The 24,561-nt window shown below is 34.5% G+C and overlaps 2 protein-coding genes across 3 annotated transcripts; both read left to right on the plus strand.

Moving 5' to 3' along the window:
• Positions 1-10,831: 10,831 nt before the first annotated feature.
• LOC133297538 (probable inactive purple acid phosphatase 28) lies at positions 10,832-17,232 on the plus strand. Of its 2 annotated transcripts, none has more exons than XM_061496707.1 (4): positions 10,832-11,114; positions 11,204-11,351; positions 13,502-13,929; positions 16,627-17,232. In XM_061496707.1, exons 1-4 carry the CDS (start codon positions 10,905-10,907, stop codon positions 17,080-17,082), a joined length of 1,242 nt encoding a protein of 413 aa, XP_061352691.1. In that variant the 5' UTR covers positions 10,832-10,904; the 3' UTR covers positions 17,083-17,232. The 2 variants fall into 2 exon arrangements, with proteins under 2 accessions (XP_061352691.1, XP_061352692.1); XM_061496708.1 differs by having other exon boundaries at positions 16,636-17,232.
• Positions 17,233-18,181: 949 nt separating this feature from the next.
• Positions 18,182-19,912, plus strand: LOC133297540 (protein At-4/1). The gene is made up of 8 exons (XM_061496710.1): positions 18,182-18,244; positions 18,322-18,427; positions 18,496-18,551; positions 18,629-18,706; positions 18,786-18,859; positions 19,169-19,302; positions 19,395-19,490; positions 19,608-19,912. The coding sequence occupies exons 1-8, from the start codon at positions 18,182-18,184 to the stop codon at positions 19,754-19,756; spliced, it is 756 nt and encodes a 251-aa protein (XP_061352694.1). The 3' UTR covers positions 19,757-19,912.
• Positions 19,913-24,561: the final 4,649 nt, after the last annotated feature.

Raw genomic sequence — 24,561 nt, forward strand, 5'->3', positions numbered from 1 at the left:
TTTAGTGGAAAATCGAATGTTTATAACGATTCTTGAGTGTTTGTGAGTTTGATACCCAAAAGAATGCTTGCATTCTAATGTGTATACACCTAGGTGGGCCATTTCATGTGCCCAGGTGGAAGAAACTCGGAAAGATAGCCTTTCTGTCATGCTGCGCCTAGGCGAGAAATAGTATACGCCTAGGCGGGTAATGTTCCCCAAGCAGCCAAACATTTATATCTAGGTTACCGGTAATCCAAAAGTTCATATGCCTTCCCAGCATGTACGTGCCCAAGCAGCAAGTTATGTGTGTTTAGACGCCTAGAAGGTTGAAAAGTCATATGCCTCTTTAGTATATGCACACCTCGACAACATTTACATGCGCTTGGGCGCCCAATGTACAAAATATAAAGACATTGAATGTAGTTAATGTCATGTAATTATTAGGAAATATTATTTGAGTAATTATGAATTACATAATTGTTCATATGCTTGTGTTTGAAATTAAATATGGTGGATTTATTTGCCACCAAAGTAGCCGAATCCTTATGAATCATTTTAATTCCAAACAATACAGGTTTAATGTGTAGACAATTTATAGTTGGGGTTAAGTTATGATAGATTTGTTAACTACAAAAGTGGTCAAGACCTTTTGGGTTGATTAATTGCAAATTGCATGAATGCATTACAAATTGTTTATATTTGGATTTAAGGTAAGGAATATTTATTAGCTACCAAAATGGTCAAATCTTTACGAATTAAGTTAATTTCAAATAGTATAATAATGTTTCAATTACCTATAGTTTTAATGCTACAAATATTTTGGAAATTATTAAATATTTTCAAGGTGAATTCTAGTTCATTATTATGAGAGAATTAAAGATCAACCCAAAGGTTGGTTGTTAGTCTTTATAGTAAATGAAGATGAATGTAGGTATTGTTGATATACTACTAGTTTTGTTTAGACATCTAAAGATGATAAATTTTTCTTTCTGGTGTATGCATCACTACCAAATTATAGAAAATTTCTATTAGCATCAAATGTTGAATGTTGTATATTGACGGATTACTCAAACGTGAATGTTGATATGCATTGTATGAATTATATATGAATCATGAAACATTTTGATATGTATATGTATAACTCAAAGCATTAGTGTCTTTAAATTAATAAATCTTGCAAAGTACTTATTCTTCTGCATTCATATTTCTCGTTTGTTATAGTTTTAATAGACTTAACTTCTCTAAATGAAATGAACAAATCCAATTTTACCTGGGATATTATTTTGGACATGCCTCTTAGAGAAGAAATGAGATGTTATTGTCGTATTAAGCACTGAAAAAGATAATATCCATTGTAAACACTGTGAAAGATATGACATATTGCATCTAATGTATATGCAAATGAGTATAACCAGTAATATTAAGTTAGTTCCTCCACAAAATAAAAGTACCAAAGAATCGATAAAAATATTATGAAAAAGTACTCCCAAACTAAAGATAAATCTCTTATTGAGACATTAATGAGTACCTTGACTGTCATGAAATTTGATATTCCTCATACTATGCATGAGCATGTTATTGAAATAACAAATATTGCAGCAAGACTTAAGTCATTGGGAATGAATGTGGATGAGAATTTTCTTGTATAGTTCATTTTGAACTCTTCCAACAAGTACATTGAACATTAAGAAGGTGAAAGGGAAGGTGAAAGGAAAGTTGGCAAGAAATATTAGAAGAATGGAAATAGACCCCTAAAGATCAATGATGCATCCTCTTCTCAAATCCACATTAAGGAACATTATGGAAACAAATGTCATTTATGTAGTAAAGCTTGACATTTCTTAAAGGATTTCCCAAAACGTAAAGTTTGGTTTGAGAAGAAAGGTAAGCGTAGTGTATATGTATATTATGAATCAAAGCTAGCTAAAGTTTTGCATAATATTTGGTGAATTGATTATGGATAGATAACTCATGTTTCTAATATGATACATGGATCGTTACTGGTGTATTACATGACAGATTATACAATTTAAATCTTTCTAATCTTTATGTTGAAATGATTTGATCGTGTATCATAATGTTAATGCTAAACAATATTTAGTGAATGAATGTTCTGTTTACTTGTGGCATAAAACTTTGAATGAAAGAATGAAAAAATTAGTAAAGAAAAAAATCCTTCCAGAAAATAAATAAAATCCTTCAGGAGTTAGATTTTATTGATATGAATATTTGTGTGGATAGTACTAAAGTCAAAAAAATAAAACACAAAAAGAAACGAGCCACAAGATACACTTAGTTTATTGAAATTATACACACTGATGTTTGTGGTCCATTTGACGTTAACACTTTCATTAAAGAAAGATATTTTATCACCTTCTTTGATGATTTTTCATGTTATGTTATGTTTACTTGTTGCATGATAAATCTCAAGCCGTTAAAATTTTACAGATTTACATTAATGAAATTGAAAGACAATTGGACTAAAAGGTAAAAATTGTCAGGTTTATTAATGGTAATAACTAATAAGTATTATGGAAGGTATGATGAAAATGGACAACATTCGGGTGACTTTGCTAAATTTCTTTAAAAGTATGGCTTTGTGCTCAATATGTAATGCCGGGTACACCTCAACAAAATGGTGTATCAAAAAGGCATAATAAAACCTTTTAAGATATGGATAAGAGCATGCTTAGTAATTTTTCTTTACCCATTTCTTTGTGAACTTGTGTTCTAAAGACTGCCATGTATGTGTAAAACAATACTAAGGCAATTACAAAGACTCTGTTAGAACTGTGGATTGGAAGAAAACCTAGTTTGAGGCACTTGCATATTTGGGGTTGTGAGACAGAAATTAGTTACTACAATCCACAAAAAAAGAAATGGATGCAAGAACAAGTAATGCTTATTTCACTAGTTATCCAGAAAAGATAAAAGGATATAAATTTTTGTCCTAATCATACTATAAGGATTATTGAAACTAGAAATTCTAGGTTCATTAAGGATAACGAAGTTAGTGGAATTGAAACACCACGTAAAGTGAAGATTCAAGAAGTGAGAGTACAAGTTCCATTAACTTGTGTCTCGAGTAAAGTAATTGTTCCTTGTGGTATTGAACTAATTAATAATAATGAATAACAACAAATAAATGATCTCATTAATCACAATGAAGTTACACAGATTAATCGATGGGCCCATAGTAGAAGAACCACAACAAATAACATTAAGAAGATCTCTAAGGCTAAGGAAATCCATTTTTTATGATGATTATGTTTCCACAAGCCATGAATAATGAAAATTGTGACAAGTGGTTAGATGCCATAAAAGATGTGTTGAAATCTGTGAAATAGAATGAAGTTTGTGACTTTGTTGAGTTTTTAAAAAGTTGTAAAAGAGTTGGTTGTAAGTGAGTCTTTAAGATCAAACGTCACTCTTATTGTAACTTTGAACGTTACAAGGTCAAATTAGTTGCAAATGATTTTACTCATAAAAATGGCATTAACACGAGAAGGTGTGAATTTATGTAATTGCTCGATGGGAGGATGAAAATGAAGCAAATATCTATCTAGTAATATAGAAAATATATTAGAAATTTTATAAAAAAGTGTATTCTTTCAATTTCTGCCCATGAAAATTATCCTCTCATATCCATTAAATGAAGAGCGCAAAAACTGAAAAGGGAGAAGAGATTTAGAAATGTTTTCCACAGTTAAAAATATTTTATTTTGAATCATCTTCATCAACAATCATGGATAAAGATTGGTGACTTATAATATTGTTCAATTATGTAATAACATGAATTCTCACAATCCATTGTGTTTTTGTACTATGAATCCTAGAGTAGAATACACAATTTATGTTTAAAAGAATATTGAGGAAAAGGGAAACAACATTTGAAAGTTTATAAATATATAGAACAAAAATGTAACACGACAAATTATTTTCTATTTTTTATTGTAAAAAATCAAATTTTATTCTCCAAAATTAGGGGTAAATTAGCGAGATGTATGCCAAAAAAAACCTTAGCGAGATATATAGAATGAGATAGGATATTGTAACAACCAATTAGTGTTACTACCAATTAATTTCACTGATAGATCGATTATGTTGATCCAACGGTTATATTTATTTCTATCTTTGTATGGTTATGATTCTCCATATATAATGTGAAAGCATTAAATATGAGAAATCATAACCATATAAGGGTAGAAATAAATATAAAGTATTAAATACGGGAATCATAACTATACAAAGAAGAAAATAAATATAACAGTTAGATCAACATAATCGATCTAATGATAAAATTGATTGGTAGTAAAACTACTTGGTTGTTACAATATCCATCTCCATATAGAATTGAGTAAATTAACAAAAACTTAATGCGATAAAATAAAAGAAATATATTTCTCTATCTCATATTATTACACAAAAAAGTGGGTGCACCCCGTAAAATTATAAATTTGTGCGATCTCCCTATAGATTAGTTATGCCGTCATGCCCACACAACAGAGACATAAGTAGTATCTTGTTTAATCATATCTTTTATGTGTATGTGCTTGAATAATAAAAGCCTTTGATTTGTCATCAAGCATTTGTTTATTTCGTTCAAATGCAATGACTCCATGTGTTTTAATCTATAGAATCACAATTATTATTATTATTAATAGAAATGAAGAGACCCTAACTTTCTCAACTTTGCACCCCGATGATGATATATGAAAATGCTTTCCAAATATTATATTTAAGTGCTTATTAGACTATTGGTGCACGTATGCCTAATCTATTTTTTATTTTTTTTGGTGAACAACGTATGCCTAATCTTAATTAATGGGGTAATGCCGCTCATGTTTGTATTTTATTATTATTTTTTAAAGTTTTCCAACGATAATTTCTTTGGAAAATAGATAATTTAAAAACATCACAAAATCTAGAAGCTTAAGCCAGAAAAATTTAAAATCCTTTCTGGTTCTGTATTATTTAAATGGATTTAATGTTTATATGGTCATTGAAGATAAAATTATTTCCAATAAATATAAAACGACATTATTTTGGAGTTGTGTAAAAAAATTATAATGATAAAGATTAATATGACCTCAGAATAAATTAAAAATATTAAAATACATTTTTTCCAACCTCAGAACAATGTTATTGTGGACTCATGAAAAATAAATTATCTCTAGTGATCGGAGATATATTAAGCCCTATTTAAACCCTTTACTTTTACAAATCTATAGTCACATAGATAAACTTGATATTTCAACTGTGTGTTTATCTCATTCATTGGTAGCCTTCAAATAGGCGAACATACAATAAATGGTAACAACGTAACAGACTAAAACAAATAAATACTCTATCTAAACAGTCCTACGGTTACAAAGAATTCAAACAATATACGTTACAAAGAATTCAAACCTACGGTTACAAAGAATTCAAACAATATACGTTACAAAGAATTCAAACAATATACTGTTACATATAATCTCCAACACTCCCCCTCAAGTTGGAGTATGTAAGGATGAAATGCCCAACTTGGGAAGAAAACTAAGAAGCTCGCGTTGTCCCAAGGCTTTAGTAAACAAATCAGCAAGTTGGGAACGAGAAGGCACATGAGTTGTTGTAATATGCTTGGCTAGAATATGTTCACGTACAAAGTGGCAATCTAACTCAATATGCTTGGTACGCTCGTGAAACACCGGATTCGCTGCAATGTGTAAAGCAGCTTGGTGATCACAAAATAATTCCATAGGACTTGAGTGAGTGACCCAAGAGAGGTGAGAAACGACTTGAGCCACACAATCTTTGTAGTAGCTGCAGCCATTGATCTATACTCTGCTTCTGCAGAAGAGCGAGACACCGTTACTTGTTTCTTGGTCTTCCAGGATACGGGTGAAGAACCCAACATAATAAATAAACCAGTGAGAGATCGTCTGGTAAGAGAACATGAAGCCCAATCCGAATCACAATAGGCATGAATTTTTAGGTCACAATCCGATTTGAGGAGAAGTCCTTGACCAGGATCTCTCTTTACATATCGAATAACCCGGAGAACAGCCTCATAATGAGCTAGGCGCGGTGAATGCATGAATTGAGAAAGGATATGAACAACATAGCTCAGGTCGGGTCTTGTGATAGTGAGGTAAATCAACTTACCAATGAGTCTTCTATACCGTTCAGGGTTCTCATATACTGGTCCGTCATCCAAGGCAAGGCGATGATTTTGTTCTATGGGGGAAATCGCCGGTTTACATCCACTGAGCTCGGAATCAGAAAGAATATCCAGGGCATACTTACGCTGACATAAAAATATTCCTTTCTTGCTGCGGGCAATTTCAATACCCAAAAAATATTTCAGACTACCCAGGTCTTTTATTTTAAAACACTGATTCAGATATTCCTTAACTGCAAGACAAGCATGTGAATTATTACCTGCTAAGATGATGTCGTCGACATAAACTAAAAGTGCAAGAGACACCTCCCCTTTTTGCATAGTAAAGAGCGTGTAATCAGCTTTGACTGAACAAATCCATATGCCGTCAACGAACTGCTGAGTTTGGAAAACCAGTTTCGGGGTGATTGGCGCAAACCATACAATGACTTTGTAAGACGACATACTTTATGCTTAGACCCAGTACTGAATCCAGGGGGGAATCTCATGTAAACTTCCTCACTTATTTCTCTATTCAAGAATGCGTTATGAACATCAAGCTGGTGCAACTCCCAGTTTCTTGCTGCAGCCACTGCAAGCAATGTACGTACACTCACCATCTTTGCCACTGGTGCATAAGTCTCACTGTAATCTTCTCCGGCAATCTGATAATTACCTGCAATCACCAATCTTGCCTTATACCGTTCCAACCCGTTCCATCAGAACGATATTTTATTTTAAACATCCACTTGCTTGGAAGAGCACGCTTCCCTGGAGGTAAATCTGTGAGGCACCATGTATGGTTGTCTTCTAAGGCTGTGATTTCAGCCCTCATGGCTTCCACCCATCGGGAGTCTCTCATAGCATCTTGAAATGTACGTGGTTCATGACCTATGTCAATAGCTGCAACAAAATCTTGATTTTGCTTAGAAAAGTTAGTGAGGCTAAGATAATTGCACATAGGATACCGAGTACCTGAGGTGACATTGGTTTGAGTAGGGAGAGATGAAGGAGTGTGTGTTTCAGCTGCTTGACATGCATAGTCCTGCAAATAAGATGGCTGCTTCCTGGTACGGTGCTGGCGTGTGACTGTTTGACGTAGATTTGCTTCCAGCAACTGCTGTTGGGTTGATGCATCACTAGAACTCGAACTTCTTTCTAGTAAGGAGGACTCCCTAGCGGCAACTTCGTTAGTTGGTGTTGCTTCCAGCGAAACACTCCCCCTATCGTCCAGAGGAACACATGATTCACTAGGCGTTGGGCTGTCATTTGATGCATCAGAATCGTCATGGACAATTTGGCCTTCGTCAAAGTAATTTGGCTCTGTAGGCACACGAGAATTTGGTGCAGAAACAGATTGTACTGGAGCTTCACGAAAAGGAAAAATATTTTCAAAAAATTTTACATCCCTGGACACAAAGCTTTGTTGTGCTTCTATATCAAACAATCTCCAACCTTTCTGCTATATTGCATATCCGATGAAAACACATCGTCGCGAACGTGGAGCAAACTTGTCAGTTGGTTTCGGTCTTGTATTAGCAAATGACAGACAACCGAACGTGCGCAAGTATGTATAATCTGGTTTAACTCCATGCAATTCTTCATGTGGTGACTTGCCTTGGAGAACTCTTGTAGGTGTTTTATTAATTATATGAACAGCAGCAAGAATACTCTCCTCCCAAAAATCAACAGGGAGATTTGCATGAAACAGTAAGGCACGTGATACATTAAGGATGTGTCTATGCCTCCTTTCGACTCTGCCATTCTGTTCAGGCATATAAACACAAGTTGTTTGTTGCAAAATACCTTTTTCATTCAAGAGTTTCACCATATTATTAGATTTGAACTCAGTACCATTATCAGACCTTATTATTTTTACGGTTTTACCAAATTGGTTCAGAACCATAGCAAGAAATTTGCACATCCGATCATAAGTTTCACTTTTATCGGCCAACATAAAAACCCATACATGCCTACTATAGTCATCCACCACAGTTAAGAAATAATGTGCACCAGAAGAAGAAGAATTTTGATAAGGACCTCAAGTGTCACAATGGATTAAATCAAAACATTCTTTGCTGCGAGAAAAACTTATAGGAAACATTGATCTAGTTTGCTTGGCACGATGACAAACTTCACATGCCTTACATACTACTTTATTTTGCAAAGCTTTAAATTCTGGAACCAGAGATAAGATATCATAGGATGCATGGCCTAGCCTGTTGTGCCACAAGTCAATTGACTCTCCTGCTTGAACTGCCGAAGCTGAAGCACATGAAGGCTGAAACACATAGACTCCTTTATGAAGTTCACCCAAACCAATCTCCCTCTTCAGCACTTGGTCCTGCAAAATGCACTTTTTATCAGTAAATGTAACGCTACTGCTCTTGGAGTGAAGCAATTGGGAAACAGAGATGAGATTGCAGCGTAAGTTAGGCACATATAAAACATTTGACAAGCTGAAGTTTGTATTAAACACCATCGAGCCTTGTTTTGCAGCATAAGTAATAGAACCATTTGGTAGAGTCACAGATAGAGGGGGAATAGGTGTAATGTCAGCTAATAAAGCCAAAGTGCCTGTCATATGACGTGAGGCCCCACTATCAATGAGCCATTGAGAATGAATACGCTTACCAGATAATTTTTCATGTGACTGAGGCTGGTCTACCAATGTTAACAGTTTATTCACAATTTCTGGGGTCAAAACGGAGTGTGCAGCAACTTGAGAAGAGGCAGAATGGGAGACGTCTGGAGGAAGAGAGTTAGCAGCAACTGGGTGTGAGGCATCCATTGCAAACGTCGCATGAGCATGCGTATAACGTCCTGCCGAACGTCCTCCCCTTCCTCGTCCGCGACCAGCACTCCTGTTTGGTGGAAAACCATGAACGTTCCAGCATTTGGAAGGGTCGTGATTGGTCCTGCCACAATGAGGGCAAGGTATTCTGTCTTGTGGTTTGTTAGGAACCATCCGCTGCTGCATGGACGTGTCTGACTGCTTCATGGAATCGGTTTGGGTTGAGTATCCCACTACCTGACTCCTCTCATCTTGAACGCGAGAAATACTACGATGGGTCTCCTCTTGAGTGACAATTGCGTACACTTTGTTGACACTAGGAAGAGGAGAAGTGTTGAGGATATGGGATCTCAGATTGCCAAATGTAGATTCATCCAGCCCCATCAAAAATTGATAAACGCGATCATGCTCTTTCTCTTCCTCGATTGCTTTGGCAATGGCACACTTATCACCACAATCGCAAGACTTGCGAGTTTTGCTGCCTTCCAGATCGTCCCATTCAGCCCTGAGTTTGGTGTAATAATCACCAACGCTATCTCCATGTTGCTTGATATTGGCTAAACTGGATATCAGTTGATACTGTCTTGGAAAGTTTTACACTGCATACCTTTCCTCTAGGTCATTCCATAAGTCCTTGACGTCATCAAAGCACTTGATGAATGGTTGAAGTTTTGCATCAATGGTGTTGTGAATCCAACCATTGAGCATCGAATTGCACATCTCCCAGGCGCGCCACTCTTCGGCATCATCCTCTCCTGGTTTCTTGACCGAACCGGTCACAAAACCCAATTTGTTTTTCGCCTTCAATGCGTCTTTCATGAGCTTGGCCCAGTTGTCATAGTTGGCCTCACCACGCAGCATGACAGTCGTTAACAAGAGACCTGGACTGTCGGATCCAGCCAAGTAAAATGGCGAACTAGGATCAGTTGTTTTGGACTTGCTGCCACCACCTGGTGCCATGTTAAATGAACCAGCTTTCGCACTGAAAGGGAATGCGGAAACATGTATACTAGGATTGCTCTGATACCAAGATAAACTTGATATTTCAACTGTGTGTTTATCTCATTCATTGGTAGCCTTCAAATAGGCGAACATACAATAAATGGTAACAACGTAACAGACTAAAACAAATAAATACTCTATCTAAACAGTCCTACGGTTACAAAGAATTCAAACAATATACGTTACAAAGAATTCAAACCTACGGTTACAAAGAATTGAATTCAAACAATATACGTTACAAAGAATTCAAACAATATACTGTTACATATAATCTCCAACACACATATCTTTTTTTTTTTTATCCCCAAGGTTAACGATGTTATCACACATATGCACGAAATGTAATATTCCCTAATAGAATTAGAAAATGTTACTTAGGTTAGCTTAAATGTTATATTATACTAGTAATTTAATGAATAAATTATTTACAAAAAAAAAAAATGAATAAATTGAAAATAGCAGCACTAGATAGCAACGAGAAATTCACACAGCAATAGAAAATAGAAACAGCAACAATAATGAATAGCAAAAAAAAAAACTTCTTTCAACAATAAAAAACAGAAACAACAACATTTTTCTTGTAACCAAAAAAAAAAAAAAAAAAGAGAAACATGTGTTAGTACACAACAGCAAAATTTCTAATTCAAGTCCATCATTAATTATGGTTTGATTATAGTAATAGTTCCATAGTTATAATAGATATCTATCTTCTCACTCATACATAATTTGATGTTAAACTCATTAAATGCATACAAGCAATACACAACATTTGGCAATACGACAAACATTCAAACCATTTCTCTCGTTAAAGTCGTTGATGTCAACATGGAATACCTCAAACCCAAACCCATGCAGCAATATATGGACCAGGAACACGACCCACGAATAGCCCAAAAAGCGAGGCCCATGATCTGAACATCCATAATTCACAAACAACTATGTAGTCGTAAGTTGTTACAGTTGTTGGTCACACAGACACTACCAATGAACACCCACCGATCTGTGATGGATTCTTGTACAACGGAAAACTGGAAACACTCTCTCCTCTACCTCACATTCGTCCTTGCAATTCTTCACATTACACAAAGCCATTTATTACGTAAACTCTTCCTTGGTAACGAAACTGTGCGTATCAAGAAGATTCCTGATCTTCCTCTACGGTTCCGTTCCGATGGCACCTTCAAAATCCTTCAGGTCTCTCTCTCTCTCTCTCTATATATATATATATGTGTGTGTGTGTGTGTGTTCTTGTACATCATTGGTTTCGTTGGTTTCGATGGCAGGTGGCTGATATGCATTATGGGAGTGGAAGCATAACCCGGTGCAGGGATGTGTTGGCTTCTGAGTTCGAGTTTTGTTCTGATCTTAACACCACTCGGTTTTTGAAGCGCATCATTCAGGCTGAGAATCCTGATTTCATAGCCTTTACTGGTAATTTATTAATTTTAGTTCCTTTTTTTTTCTCTGCTTTTTCTGTTTTTGATTTCCTTTTTTGTGAATTTGCAGTTTGTTATTATTATTGCCTTCACCCTAGCGTGAGTGATTGGAATGTTTGAAGTTTTGACACTTTTATCTAGCAAAATTGTTTTACAAGAAAAAGAAAAGTAGCATGATTGTATCTTGATCTGGTAAAAATAGATATTTTGAGCATAGGAGAATAAGAGACTAGGACAGATAAAAAAAAAAGGTTCATGTTTAAATTGCACATACACCAACTAGCATATTTTGATGGTTTATCATAGTTGTTGGCTGTGTGTTGTCTATACAAAAAAAAAATGTTCTTACCTTAGTTTTCCTAATTCTATCCCCTTGCTATTTTTGGATGTTGGGAGGGGAAAAGGAGGTTTTAGGTAAACCTTCCTCTTTGTGAGTGAGAGTTTTGTAAAAGGAGGGGAAGAAGATTGGAATTTTAATTTGATCCTCCAAAACCCTCCCTTATTCATTATTATAAACATTTCAAAGTTCCCTCAATTTTGGAAGAATTTAAACATCCTAATAAACCGGAGGAGTTTGTTCAGAAATCGAAGACTATAATAAATTAATAATAGTCAATTCGGGGCAGTCAAAGCCCCGGAGTTTATTCTACAAAAGTGAACTCTCTGTAAGAGGAAGTTTGGAACACTGATATCCTTCAAATTTTGATTAACTTGGACCTTTCAATGGCGAGCTATCAGTACTAGCTGGAATTGAAATGAAAATACCATGATATAAGCTTGGAATAGTGTAAAGAAAGCCAGAGACTAGCTCCTACAATCAGAGTTAGCCCACTGATTCAGATATGGAGAAGATTGCTGATGTGCAGAGCACTAGCCTTTGTCCCTGAACCGAGTTCTTATTCCTTCAAATTCTTCTCTGCCTTCTCTCCCTCGCCCCTCCCTGTCTTATTCACATTGACCTTTTTCTGGTGTGAAACCAGAATACTCCCCCTCGTTCAGCATGTGGCAGCTGTCCATGCTGTTACTGATAGCCCACTCTCCCATAATCAACTTCTCTCTTGGTTCTTTCTCTACAGCTAGCAAATTCCCTCCAATTTCCTCATTACCTTGCTTCCTTATTCTTTCTTACGCACGCGGCGCACTATCCTCCATCCCCTTCTTTTTGTATTATATACTTAGGCGAAGGGTAAGAGGGCAAGTCTTGGGAGTAGTGGCAATATTGTTCTTTTATGACTGAAAGGTTATGGGTTCAAATTTGAGAAACAGTCTCTTTGCAAATATGCAAGGATAAGGCTGCATAATAATTGCTCTTGCCCCACCCTCACTAGTCAGGAATACTCGGGATTTAATGAAGAGTGGCTTTTTATACTTAGGCTAAGGGTCTATAATACTACCTGTGATTTAACACAACCAAGCTGGGTTCTGCTAAGAAAATTATAAATGGTTTACTGTATAGAAAGCAATGCACATTTGCAGACTATATAATATGGCGATAAAAGTAGAGCAAGGTAGATTCTTGGTACTTAACGGTGCTTTGTTTATAGATGTAATAAAGCTGGGTGAGGAAGCAGGTCATTTGAATCTACGTGAATTTTGAAATCATATTTCTTCACTGGATAGAAGGAAAGAAGATGAAAATAGAATTTTTATTGAATACTATGGAAATTCCATGGTTATTTTGATTTGGACTATAAGTAACATGACCAAATGAAATACAGTAGAAATAGGTTTTAGCTTAGGATACATAATTCAAGCCCTTGGGCCTGATATACCTTGTCTTTTATTCCAAATGATAGGGTTTATGGACATTGATATGCAATTTAAGTATTTGACTACTATTTTATCACCTTCTGGATAGGATTTTACCAATCTAAATGTATTCAGCACTAGCAGCATTTAAACATTCTGGCTGAAAATAAATTCTTCCAGCTTATGTCTTGCATAAATGAAAATATAACATTAACATTTCTCCTGAACGTGGCTTAACTAAACTATGTCTACGCTATAGGTGGCTCTTTATTTTTAATGTTTAGTTGCTATACGGTACCTGGCTGAATTTTTTTATACTGAAATATTTACCGTAAGTGTGTCTTTGTTTGTTTTCTCCATGTGCCTAATTAACTTGGATTCAGTTCTTGCAATTAGGAGATAATATATTCGGATCAAGTACCCCCGATGCTGCAGAATCTCTGTTTAAAGCCTTTGGTCCCGCCACAGAATCAGGACTTCCTTGGGCAGCAGTTCTGGGAAACCATGACCAAGAATCAACTATGAATCGTGAAGAATTAATGTCCTTCATCTCCCTTATGGACTATTCAGTCTCACAAATCAATCCGTCAGCTGATAATCTCACTGATCCTACTAAAGGTGGCATGATGACAAAAATTGATGGCTTTGGGAATTATAACCTAAGAGTGTATGGTGCCCCCGGTTCCATGATGACAAACAGCACTGTTTTGAATCTCTTTTTTCTTGACAGCGGAGACAGGGCTGTTTATCAGGGAATTCGAACTTATGGATGGATCAAAGACTCTCAACTTCAGTGGCTTCGTCGTGTTTCTCAAGAATTTCAGGTAATAACAAAATTTGAATATTGTCACTGGTAGCTATTTAAATATCTGTTAATCATAATAATTCTGGTGATGATTATGAAGAGACAATAATTTATCTTTTTAAATCTTGACATGCTTCTTACCTATGTAGCACCGATACCGACACGGGACACGTGACACGACACGACATGACAATCCGACACGCAGTGGCGGACCCAGAAATTTTTTCTGTGGGGGGCTAAAAATTAAATATTTATTTTTCTCTTCAAACATAATATATGAGAGGTCAAAATACGAAAAATTAAATATTTATTTCTCTTTTCAACCACAATATGTGGGAGGCCGAAACACCAATCCAGAGAACATAACTCATAAATACCTCTTTTAACTTGTTATAGAGAGAAAGAAGGAGAGAGAGAGGGGTAGAAGATGTCACAGTAAAATCTACTATCAATTTGAAAAATCTACACATTTTCAACCCCTAAAATGAACATTTTTTATGCAAAGAAAACAAAGAAAAAGAGAAGAGAGCAACGGTTTATATTTCACAAAAAATATGTACTAATTACTACAATGTAAATAGATAATTCAAAGCAGACCCCTTTCATTTCTTAACCTCTTTTTCTATTTACTCACTGTTAGCCCAAGAAGGAAAAAAAGCCAAAGATAAATCAGAAGAGACAGATTGTCAAGAATCACAATCACTAAAACCCTTCTGCCCCTTACTTCCCTCTCTATCACGAATCATCAGAAAAGGAGAGGGATCGAAAGAATAAGGTTCATTCTTTCGTAAGACTCTCAGACTTCTTATTTTTATTCATGGATGGGAAGATTTGTGCTAACATCTAAGCATAATAAAGTTGAAACTGTAAGTTTCAAGTCGAGGTTTAAACTATAATTTAAGGGGAAGGTTATATTTTCAAATTTTTTTTTAGAAACTCTTACAACCTACACTGTGTCTGACCGTCATACTTTAATCAAGAGTGTATGACTGGTCATACTTAATGTAATTTGTAAAAAAATGCAATCAGAGTTAGAGGGGTTTCAATAAATATAGGACCTGAGAATATAAAGAAGCTCTATAAACTCTGCGGTGGGAGAAAACTACTTCACATTAATGGAGAGAAAAAATGGAGGTTTCTTGCATTATACTTATGTTAAAAAATTTCTTCTATGTACCAAAAAAAAAAATTCTTCAAATTTTGAGGGGGGCGGCCGCCTACCCTAGCACCCCCCTCGGTTCGCCCCTGTCGACACGTTAATTTTAAAAAATATTAGATTTCGACACGTTAGTACACGTTTTGATATTATATTTGATATTCAATAATTTAACAAAAAAATGAAACTAATCAATTTTGCAAAGAAACATAAGATATCCTAAATATTTATATTAAACTCAATAAAATGGTAATCGTATTCCAACGAATCTACCAGTTGAAACTAAAAACTCAAAGCAATGCAACCTTTGAATCTTTTTTTGAATTTCCATAACGCGTGTTAGAGTGTCGGAGTGTCGGGAAGTGTCGGACACGACACGTCAGGGTTTTTGAAGTGTCGGTGCTTCATATTCCTACACATGATTGCTTTCATTGGCTTATATTTCTGAAAAAAATTTCTGTAAATAGGTACAATCTTCATAATTTTATTTTTTCTTTCCTTGGTAGTGATTTTTTTTTTTTACTTTAGTTATGACTTTTTATTTTCTATGGCTCTGATACCATGTAAAGAATCAATTCATCCCAAAAGCTTAAGCTGTTAGGTGAGACTACATTAATGATTTTATATATCTCAACACGTCCCCTCACACGAAAGCCCACTGGGCTTGAAGGGTGGACAATGCACAGGCCCACCTACCTGTGTGAAGAAAGAAATTCCACTAGAAAAAAAGTGGGGGGCGGTGAGGATTGAACCCGGTACACCGAGGCTCTGATACCATGTAAAGAACCAATTCAACCTAAAAGCTTAAGCTGGTGGGTGATGGCTTTTTAATGACTTAATATATCTCAACAATTGAAGAGTCTTGTGTATATTAGTATATAGACATGATAAGCTTTTTGCTTTGCTACCTAATATTTATTTATTTATTTGTATTAAAATTAAATTGCTCAATGGGAATGGAGCAAAGCAACATGTGGGCTCATGTCTCATGCAATATCAGATTTACATAAATTACTAGGTGGGAAAAATGATAGTCAGCCTTAGGAAAATTGGAACATAACTCAGGCATGTCAGATAAGGAAGCAATTTTTCCCTTGAAATAACTTTGAATGTGCTTCAAAAAAGATTAACAAATGGGAAAAATCATACAAGAACATGCCCAAGAGTGAAATAACTATTCTTTTCACTGTTTTGGTTCTTTATAAATGAAAAGCAACTGAGTTTTTCAATAGCTAATTGTGTTTACTTGAAATTGTAGTAACTATCACACATGAAATAAATATATTGGGTGGGGCAGACAGTAATGGTTGCCGTTAAGTTGAATATTTTTCTCTCATTCTTTTTTTAGTTTTCACCCTCGTTAACCTACCTGCTTAGATTAAAACTTAACCTAGAAAAGGTTGAATGTTAAAAGAGAAATGTTAGTCCTCTTATCAGCAAGACTATTTTTGATTTCTCAAGCAATAATGCAATCATGTACTTCTTCTGTTTTTATATTCCCTTGAGGGAGGTTTCCCAGATTTAGATACGATTAACATCTTGCAGGTCACATGCTAACAGGGACAAAAGCAGGATCCTCTTCATCCTACTGATGCTATTTCCCCAACTAAACCACCGGCACTAGCATTTTTCCATATCCCAATCCCAGAAATTCCGCAGCTGTTCTACAAAGAGACTGTAGGCCAATTTCAAGAGGGTGTGGCTTGTTCACGAGTGAACTCAGGGGTCTTGCAGACCTTTGTCTCCATGGGAGATGTGAAGGCTGTGTTCATAGGCCATGACCACACCAATGACTTCTGTGGAAACTTGCATGGCATATGGTTTTGTTATGGTGGTGGCTTTGGATACCATGGCTATGGGAAGGCTGGATGGCCAAGGAGAGCAAGGATTATACTAGCTGAACTTCACAAAGGAAAAATGTCCTGGATGGACGTGAAGAGAATCATGACTTGGAAACGCCTTGATGATGAGAAGCTGAGCAAGATTGATGAACAAATCTTATGGCTTTCTAGATGACCATGCTACTATTACAGTGCTATTTTACACGCATGCTATCTGTATTGCTATTATCTCCTTTGTGTTGTTCACGTTATTAGTGGTGATGCAGTATTTTTTTAGATCTTTTTGTTCATTGTTATTCTGTATCCCTCTTGCAATTAAGGTTTATGGGACTGTTTAGTACTTGTTTGCTAAACAGTCATTGAATTGGTATGACTGTGTCTGTCAGAATCTGTAAATTGTATCATTCCACGAAACTAGTAGCTAATCTCGTATTCGAGATCATTTCAATCATTTGTCATGTTTGCAATAAATTCAGTTAACGTGTTTTTGCCCGTGTAGTAGATAAATGAAGACAACCACCTTCCACTTGTGTTCAAAATTTAATTTTTAATTATGTCTTTGGGTTGAGTCAAGTCTTCCATGACCAGGAAGGGATATGCATAAGTATAAAACTAGGCCGTGTGACAATTATCTAACTTAGAAATCAAAGGTTCTCTTCAGAATTCAAACTTCCGTTCTTTTAGTAGTTTGTCCATCCTAAAACTCTTATCCATGTGTTTGGAGGGATTTTTTTTTTCTAGTCTGTAGTTACAAACTCAAATGCTGGAAAAATTATTTGGCTGGGAATTTCTTATGTTTTTTTATACCAAACATGGTCAAAAAAATAAACCCAATCCTACTTTCCCGTCATTCCAATCAAAATACTCATACCAAACACCCCTTATTGCCACTCAAGAGGTAGTGGTTTGTTAACTAATTTGTAATATATCCAACCATAATATAACTGCTTGTCCAGGTAGGTGGTAAGCTTCTTTTTACCCTAAATATTTGCAATAGCATGTTATAAAAAATAATTTTATCCACATGTAAAAATGTGTGATTCTCATGTGAGAAAATAAAATAAAATAACACATATGGCCCATAATCTCGTATAACATGAAACATTAGTACATTTAAAATACCTAATAATTCAAGTGGGCTTATATAACATAGGAGAATAAGCCCAAGCCCGTGACATCCTCCAGCATCACGCATTACATTAGCAATAGGAAAATCGTTGCACGAGGAAGAGAATTCGAATTTCTGAAGAGAGAGAGTGAGGGAGAAAGAAAAAATGGCGGCAATCAGTGACGAAGAAATGGAGTCACTGCTCTCCGCATTCGATCAGATCTACGAGGTATTCGAAGCAAATAGTAACGAATTGTTAGGCCTCAAAACAAGAATTTTAATTGTTAATTTGCTTTGGTGAATCAGGATGTTAAGAACGGCATTTCGGAGATCCAGTTGCTCCAATCCAAATACAGCGCAGAGTTCAAAATGAGGGAATCTCTCCAAGTCGCTTGCAACACCCTCAAAAGAGGTTAACAATATAAAAATTTGCATCATTATGTTGTAATTGTAGCTAAATTTAGATTGTAAATGTCGCAGAAAATGACAAGTTGACAAAACTGTACACAGAGTCCTTAAAAAATCTGGCAGATCAGGTGTTTGTATTTTGCACTTAACTTGCATTTTTTATATTAGTAATGTTAATTTAATTAACTAATGTTATGGCACGCAGCTTGATTTCCGTACAAAATGCTTGAACTTGAAAGAAGAACTAGAAAGAGCGAGTTATGAAGTTATATCTAAAGAAGACGTGAGTTAATTTCAATCTTGTCAGTTATTACATTCCACCATATATCGGCACTGCCTAATGTATAAATTTTTTGGAGCAGGGACACAGGAAGGCTATGAAATTTCTCAAGCAAGAATATGAAGGAAAAATTGCAAGTTTAGAAGCTCAAGTTGAGTGAGTAATAATGATTAATTAATGGAAAAATGATTGATCGTGTAACATGAGATAAAATTAATTTTTGCAACTCAAAATGAGGTCATTTTAAAGTTTAGGAAAAAAAATACATGGTATTTTTGAAATTTCATTTTCTTCTTGTATCATTTTCCCAAATCCTAAAACAATGTCATTTTGGAGTTGCAAGAGATACTTTTATCTGATATTGTAGAAGAAATAATAATCCCTTAATTAATTAAGTGAAAACATGTCTATCACTAAAATGAAGTTTTGTTGTTTTAATTATATCATTGATCTTCACTTACTCAGGGCATCTCTACATAAGGAAGCAACGTATGAAGCAACCATAAGCCAACTCCATCAAGATTTAGCAGCACATAAAAGTCATATGCAAGTTCTAGCAAACAGGTTGGACCAAATCCATTTCGAAGTGGAATCAAAATGTGAGGCACTTTAATTTTGTTTACTAGTAAATTGTATGAATTTCAAGAGATCAGAAGGTTTGTTTGTTTTGCTCATCATCATCATTTGATAGATAATGCTGAGGTTCAGGATTTGAAAGAATGTCTTTCGGTTGAGCAGGAAGAGAAGAATGAGTTAAATAGAAAAGTCCAACATTTGGAAAAGGAATGTAAGCGGTGATTGATTTCCCGTGTTTCTATAACACAAAACCAGTTTATTGTTTTATTTGAGCATTTTCATGTTTTATCACGTAAAAATAAGCAGGAAGCTTTTCTGTGCCTTGTAGTGCTGATTTGTAAAGCAAAGATGGTTGACCAGCAGCAGGATATGACCTCAAATTGGCAAGTGGAAACACTTAAGCAGAAAATCATGAAACTAAGAAAGGAGAACGAGGTCCTGAAAAGAAAGTTCTCTCATTCGGAGGAAGGCAAGTAACGTTGGAAAACTCAAACTAGCAACTTTTGAGTTCAAGAAAATACGGTATGTGATATTAACGGGTAATATACTTCTAATCAATGCAACCAAGCCTGATTAACAGTGGCTTCTAAGTTCTAAAATTTCAGTGTAGGGAAGTGAATAATGAATGATGGGATGGGTTTATAATTTTTACTGTAATTTCACAAGAATTACGTGGGGGAAAGCATATACCCCCATATATCACATCAACAAAATTTACTCTATGCTCCTTGATGTTTGACACGACGCATGATGTGAGGTTTCTGTATAAAACGTACAAAAACATTTCCAGAATATGATGGTTGATAGATATTCAGGATGTGTCACGACCCAAGGAGGCATACGAATAAAGATGTCATCTTAAAGGTTGTCAAAAGCTGAAGCCCAAAGCAGAAATTTTATTGTGCCATAAGACTAAAGCCCAAAGATCAGGCCTTGTGAGGTCTGCGGCGGATCAGAAACCATATGCCACACCCATAGCTAGAGAACTTATTGTGCAAATAAGTGCAAAGGCGTAAAAAAGTTGCAAACAGTAGTAAAGAAGAAAATTATTAAGGTGGAGTGGGGTTTTGAGTGTTTAGATTCCATCATGCTTTCTTACATCGTGGAAAGTTTGAAAGAAAAGTATAGATAAGGCTAAAAAAAGAAAAAAATTACTAGATGAAATTCATAACTGACATGTATTCACAATTTCATTTTTATCTTTCTCTAGGGAAACTCGATCCCTGTTCTTAAAGGAGAAATCAAACGTTTCTGAGAAATTTTTTTTGCAGTAGGCAGAATAACTGAATCTTATCGAATTACCATAGTGCTACAGAGCACCTAAGAACAACATGCACCCACACACACAAAAAAAAACTGACGTACATGGGCAAAATTACACCTGTTACAATTAAATTGCTTTCCCGCACAGTGGGTAGTATGGGAAAAAGGTTTATTTAATGGTAAAGAAATGTAATATTAAATCATTAATGTAGTGATCTAACTCAAAAACATTAAGCTTTTAAATTGAAATAGTTATTATTAGAGCTTTCACGATCACAAATTCAATCCTCATTGCTAGCTTCTTATTTTATTAATAAATAATTAAATAGAAAAAAAGAAGTATCCTTCTAAAGGATACAAGCTTGTGTCTTTTTAAGTGATTTATACAAAGTCTGACTGGTAAGACTTTGTGTAAATCTGAAAAGTGATTTTTTTTTTCTCTTCTTAGTCACATCGCTGACATGTAAAGTGAAAAAATAAATAACTTTTCAAATTTACACAAAGTCTTACTGGTCAGACTTTGTGTAAGTCACTAAAAGGACACAACTTGTGTCCTTTTAAAGGACATCCACTTAACCCAATTAAATATTATAAAATTTCTTAAAATAGAGTGAATGTGTTAGAGAAATATAATATAAAATTATTAATGTAATCTCATTCAAAAATTTAAACTTTTTGGTTGAAATAATTGTTTTACATTTAAAATTACATATTATGAAATTAAATATATGTTCTTCATTAAGCATGTGTAATAACTCATAAGATTGCAACATGAGAAATGTATTGCAAATTTAGATTAATAATTTGTTACTTATTATTATTTTTTTGGTGACAGTTTATTACTTTTTATTTAATTAAGTAGAATTTTTTTTTCGAAATATGTTTCTTTCTTAAACATCATACAAAGGGGAGTAAGGGTGTGTTTGGTAGGAGTTTTTATTGAAGATAACTAGACAAATGGAAGTGGTATTTTTATATATCTATATTTGGTATCAGGTTTTAAAAAATTTAGCTAGCAAAGTTATTTGTCTAGTATTTACTTTTTGTGTGTAAAAAACATCGTCGAATAAAACCACGTACAAGGTAGTATTTGTCAATATAGTTAGGGAAATTCAAAAAACATTGTTGACACGTGATTTTATCTTTGCTATTTCTACCAAGTATATGTTCTTTTTATTATCCTTAAGCAATAGTATCCGTTATTCATTAATCGACACATCACTAAAGGGTTGTTGTGGTAATTTAAACTTATTTTTTATTAATATTTTACCTTCAATTAAATATAGACTTAGAAAACTTAAACCAATTTTTTCAGTAATTTTTTGTGTTACCAAACAACTTTTTTATTTTTTTATTTTCTTACCAAACATATTTTCTCACCATTTTCTCATTAATTATATTTATCTGATAAACAAATTTTTCTCCATACTCCTAACTTCCCTTTCCTTCCCCACTCAAACTTTCAAGTTTCAAGCATAACGTAGGACTATTATATCTGATGTGAGAAAAATGTGGACGCAAAAGGATATTGAACTGCTGTAGTAGAGTTAATGTGAGCTTAGGAGTTGTTTTTTTCGGAGTTTCAAATTGCTTAAGTTTTTCTCTCCTAAAATAATACCCAAGTTTTATTATGTGTCTATCCTTAATTACATGTAGTCTACTAATTATAGATTTAAAATAAATCACATTTTTCTTAATCTAACATGATTATATATATATATCCCTTTAATCAACCACAGAAGGAGAATCTAGATCCAACCTTGCCCATCCATTCGGATAGATCACGACAACAATAACAGTTGTCATCATTACTGTTGTCTCGAAATATTAGAGCTGCAAAGCGTACGTTCAAAGACAGAGAGCAGATCTACAAACAATCACTGTAACCATCATTGCTGATCAGGCTTCTTTGTAGCATTAGATAGCCACAGTTAATATCACTGAAATGGACAATGATTCCTTATTACTTGAGTTTTGTAAGCATTAACGAGTTTGCAAACGCCAAAACCAACCTTAAAAATTTTCCACTGTTTCTCACAGTCAGAGATTGAGAAAGTGATGGCGAAAAGGATAAGAAAAAAAATAAAGAATGAGGAAATTTAGAAGCTCAAGCAAAGGGACATTCCTTCATTACCAAAAAAGAATAAACAAAAGTCGATATTAAAGGGTTAAAGCAATCCATGCATGCCCACCAACTCAGATGCAATGATGACACTAAGAGTGGAAGTGGAGTCTTTTAAAGGGAATTAAAAAAAAAAAAAAAAGCTTAAGTAACAATTATAAAGACCAAAAAGGATCATTCATGCATCCTCTAGTTTCTTAAAAAATTTCCATGCAAATCTTAAGGTAGATAGACAACATGATATGTATTATGAATATTCAATTCTTCCCCTCAAGAATGACGATAGGAGCAAAAAGTGTGAAAGTAGAATCTAGTCCTATCTCTTGAGAGAAGTGATGGGTTTTGCAATGCAAAGAGAATCCATGTTGGAAGAGAACTTGAAAAGGCGAGCCATGAGAGAAAGCGAGGGTTTGTGTCAGCTCAATAGGGCACGCGTTCTTCAAACTTCAAAGGAACTTGTTTGTTTGTTGCAATGGATCATCAGGGACATTTTAGTGGGCGGTGAGCATTGGCTTCATTTCCTTTGGCGTTTTCCCATGTTCCCTCAAGTCAGAGCTTATTCTCTTCTCTTTTGTGTTCTTTATCTCTTCTACTCTAAATTATTTTAGACAACAAGTAGTTAGCAACACAGGCTGAATAAAATTAAAAAGGGATAAAGAATTTTAATGTGACTAAACCCAACTTAGAATTAGTCTATAATTGACTTAAAAAATTAAAACTGATGAGAATACTAAAACTGACTCACCTGAAAAAAATGATTTGTGGTGTTATATCAAAAAAATAAATAAATAAATTTTTACACAACTTAATTCACTGTGTGCATGCAGTCTTTGGGGGTATTAACACTCAATTCTATGACAAAAAAAACCTTCTCTTCTTTTGTCCCCATGGTGGGAATTCTTTGATTTTGTGAGTAAAAATGCATGCGCGTGTAGGAGAGAGTGGGAAGATAATTTTGTTACCAGAGAGAGCATTAAAGACATAAAAATAAAGATACGAAAAAGCTTTTTCCTGATTTGATCCTCAATCCAATGATTTAATAAATTCATACATCACATCTTATTACTGAATAAAGCAGGGTTCAAAAAAAAGGAGTAAAAGGTAATTGAAGCTTTTTTGACTATAATAGTGGTGAGTACACTATCAACTTTATATTCTTAATCTAATATCGTGACTGCTAAGCTTTTGCCTCGAAGTTATTATATTGCGTACATAAAAGTGCTATTTCTTGATCAGGTCCATAACGACTCAAATCCATTTATTATTATTATTATTATTTTTTTTAAAAAAGTTTTTAGGCTAACTCTAGTACTCTACATTACACTTTATGTGGGACTTTTTGTTTTTTTAAATAAATCTAAGCTAGTGATCAGATTTGAACTTTAAAATAACAGTAACTAAACTCCGAGGTGCAATGAACTGTTCTTTTCAGTCTCGGCGTTTTCCCCTACAGATAAAGGGAATTGTGTGCCTTTGTCACAGAGCCAGTGACTATGCATAACACATTGTGAAAACCAATTTGCCAAAAGAAAAAAAAAGAAAAGAAAAAAAAAGAAAAGAAAAAATAGTAACATGAACAAAAAGCAAAAGGGGTTTATAAAATTGTGCCCTTTTTGTTTTTATTTCAGGGAATTTCATTTTATGATTGAAAGCATAAGATTTTTTTTTTAATTTTAAAAAAATTACTATATATAAAGTAGGGTTTGTTTTTCTATAGTCAATGTAGATAACTTATCTACACTGAGCCTAAAACGATATTGTTTTGAGACATAAATCAAGATATTTTTGTAATCATAATTTATTTCAGGGTTATAATAGTCTTTTTCATTATAATTTTTTAATTTTTTAAGTCAAAACGACGTCATTTTGGAAGCGAATGCAGATAACTTATCTACAT

Source organism: Gastrolobium bilobum, unplaced genomic scaffold (assembly GCF_033153095.1).
Source record: "Gastrolobium bilobum isolate Gb01-03AN ecotype WA unplaced genomic scaffold, APGP_CSIRO_Gbil_v1 utg63326, whole genome shotgun sequence".
Classification (NCBI taxonomy): domain Eukaryota; kingdom Viridiplantae; phylum Streptophyta; class Magnoliopsida; order Fabales; family Fabaceae; genus Gastrolobium; species Gastrolobium bilobum.

Bases quoted from the DNA above. Each gene is read 5' to 3' on its own strand.
- LOC133297538 (XM_061496707.1), top strand. From the start codon at position 10,905: ATGAACACCCACCGATCTGTGATGGATTCTTGTACAACGGAAAACTGG. The intron at 11,115-11,203 runs GTCTCTCTCTCT...TTTCGATGGCAG, and splicing joins GCACCTTCAAAATCCTTCAG to GTGGCTGATATGCATTATGG. The intron at 11,352-13,501 runs GTAATTTATTAA...TCTTGCAATTAG, and splicing joins TGATTTCATAGCCTTTACTG to GAGATAATATATTCGGATCA.
- LOC133297540 (XM_061496710.1), top strand. From the start codon at position 18,182: ATGGCGGCAATCAGTGACGAAGAAATGGAGTCACTGCTCTCCGCATTC. The intron at 18,552-18,628 runs GTGTTTGTATTT...TATGGCACGCAG, and splicing joins TAAAAAATCTGGCAGATCAG to CTTGATTTCCGTACAAAATG. The intron at 18,860-19,168 runs GTGAGTAATAAT...TCACTTACTCAG, and splicing joins AGTTTAGAAGCTCAAGTTGA to GGCATCTCTACATAAGGAAG.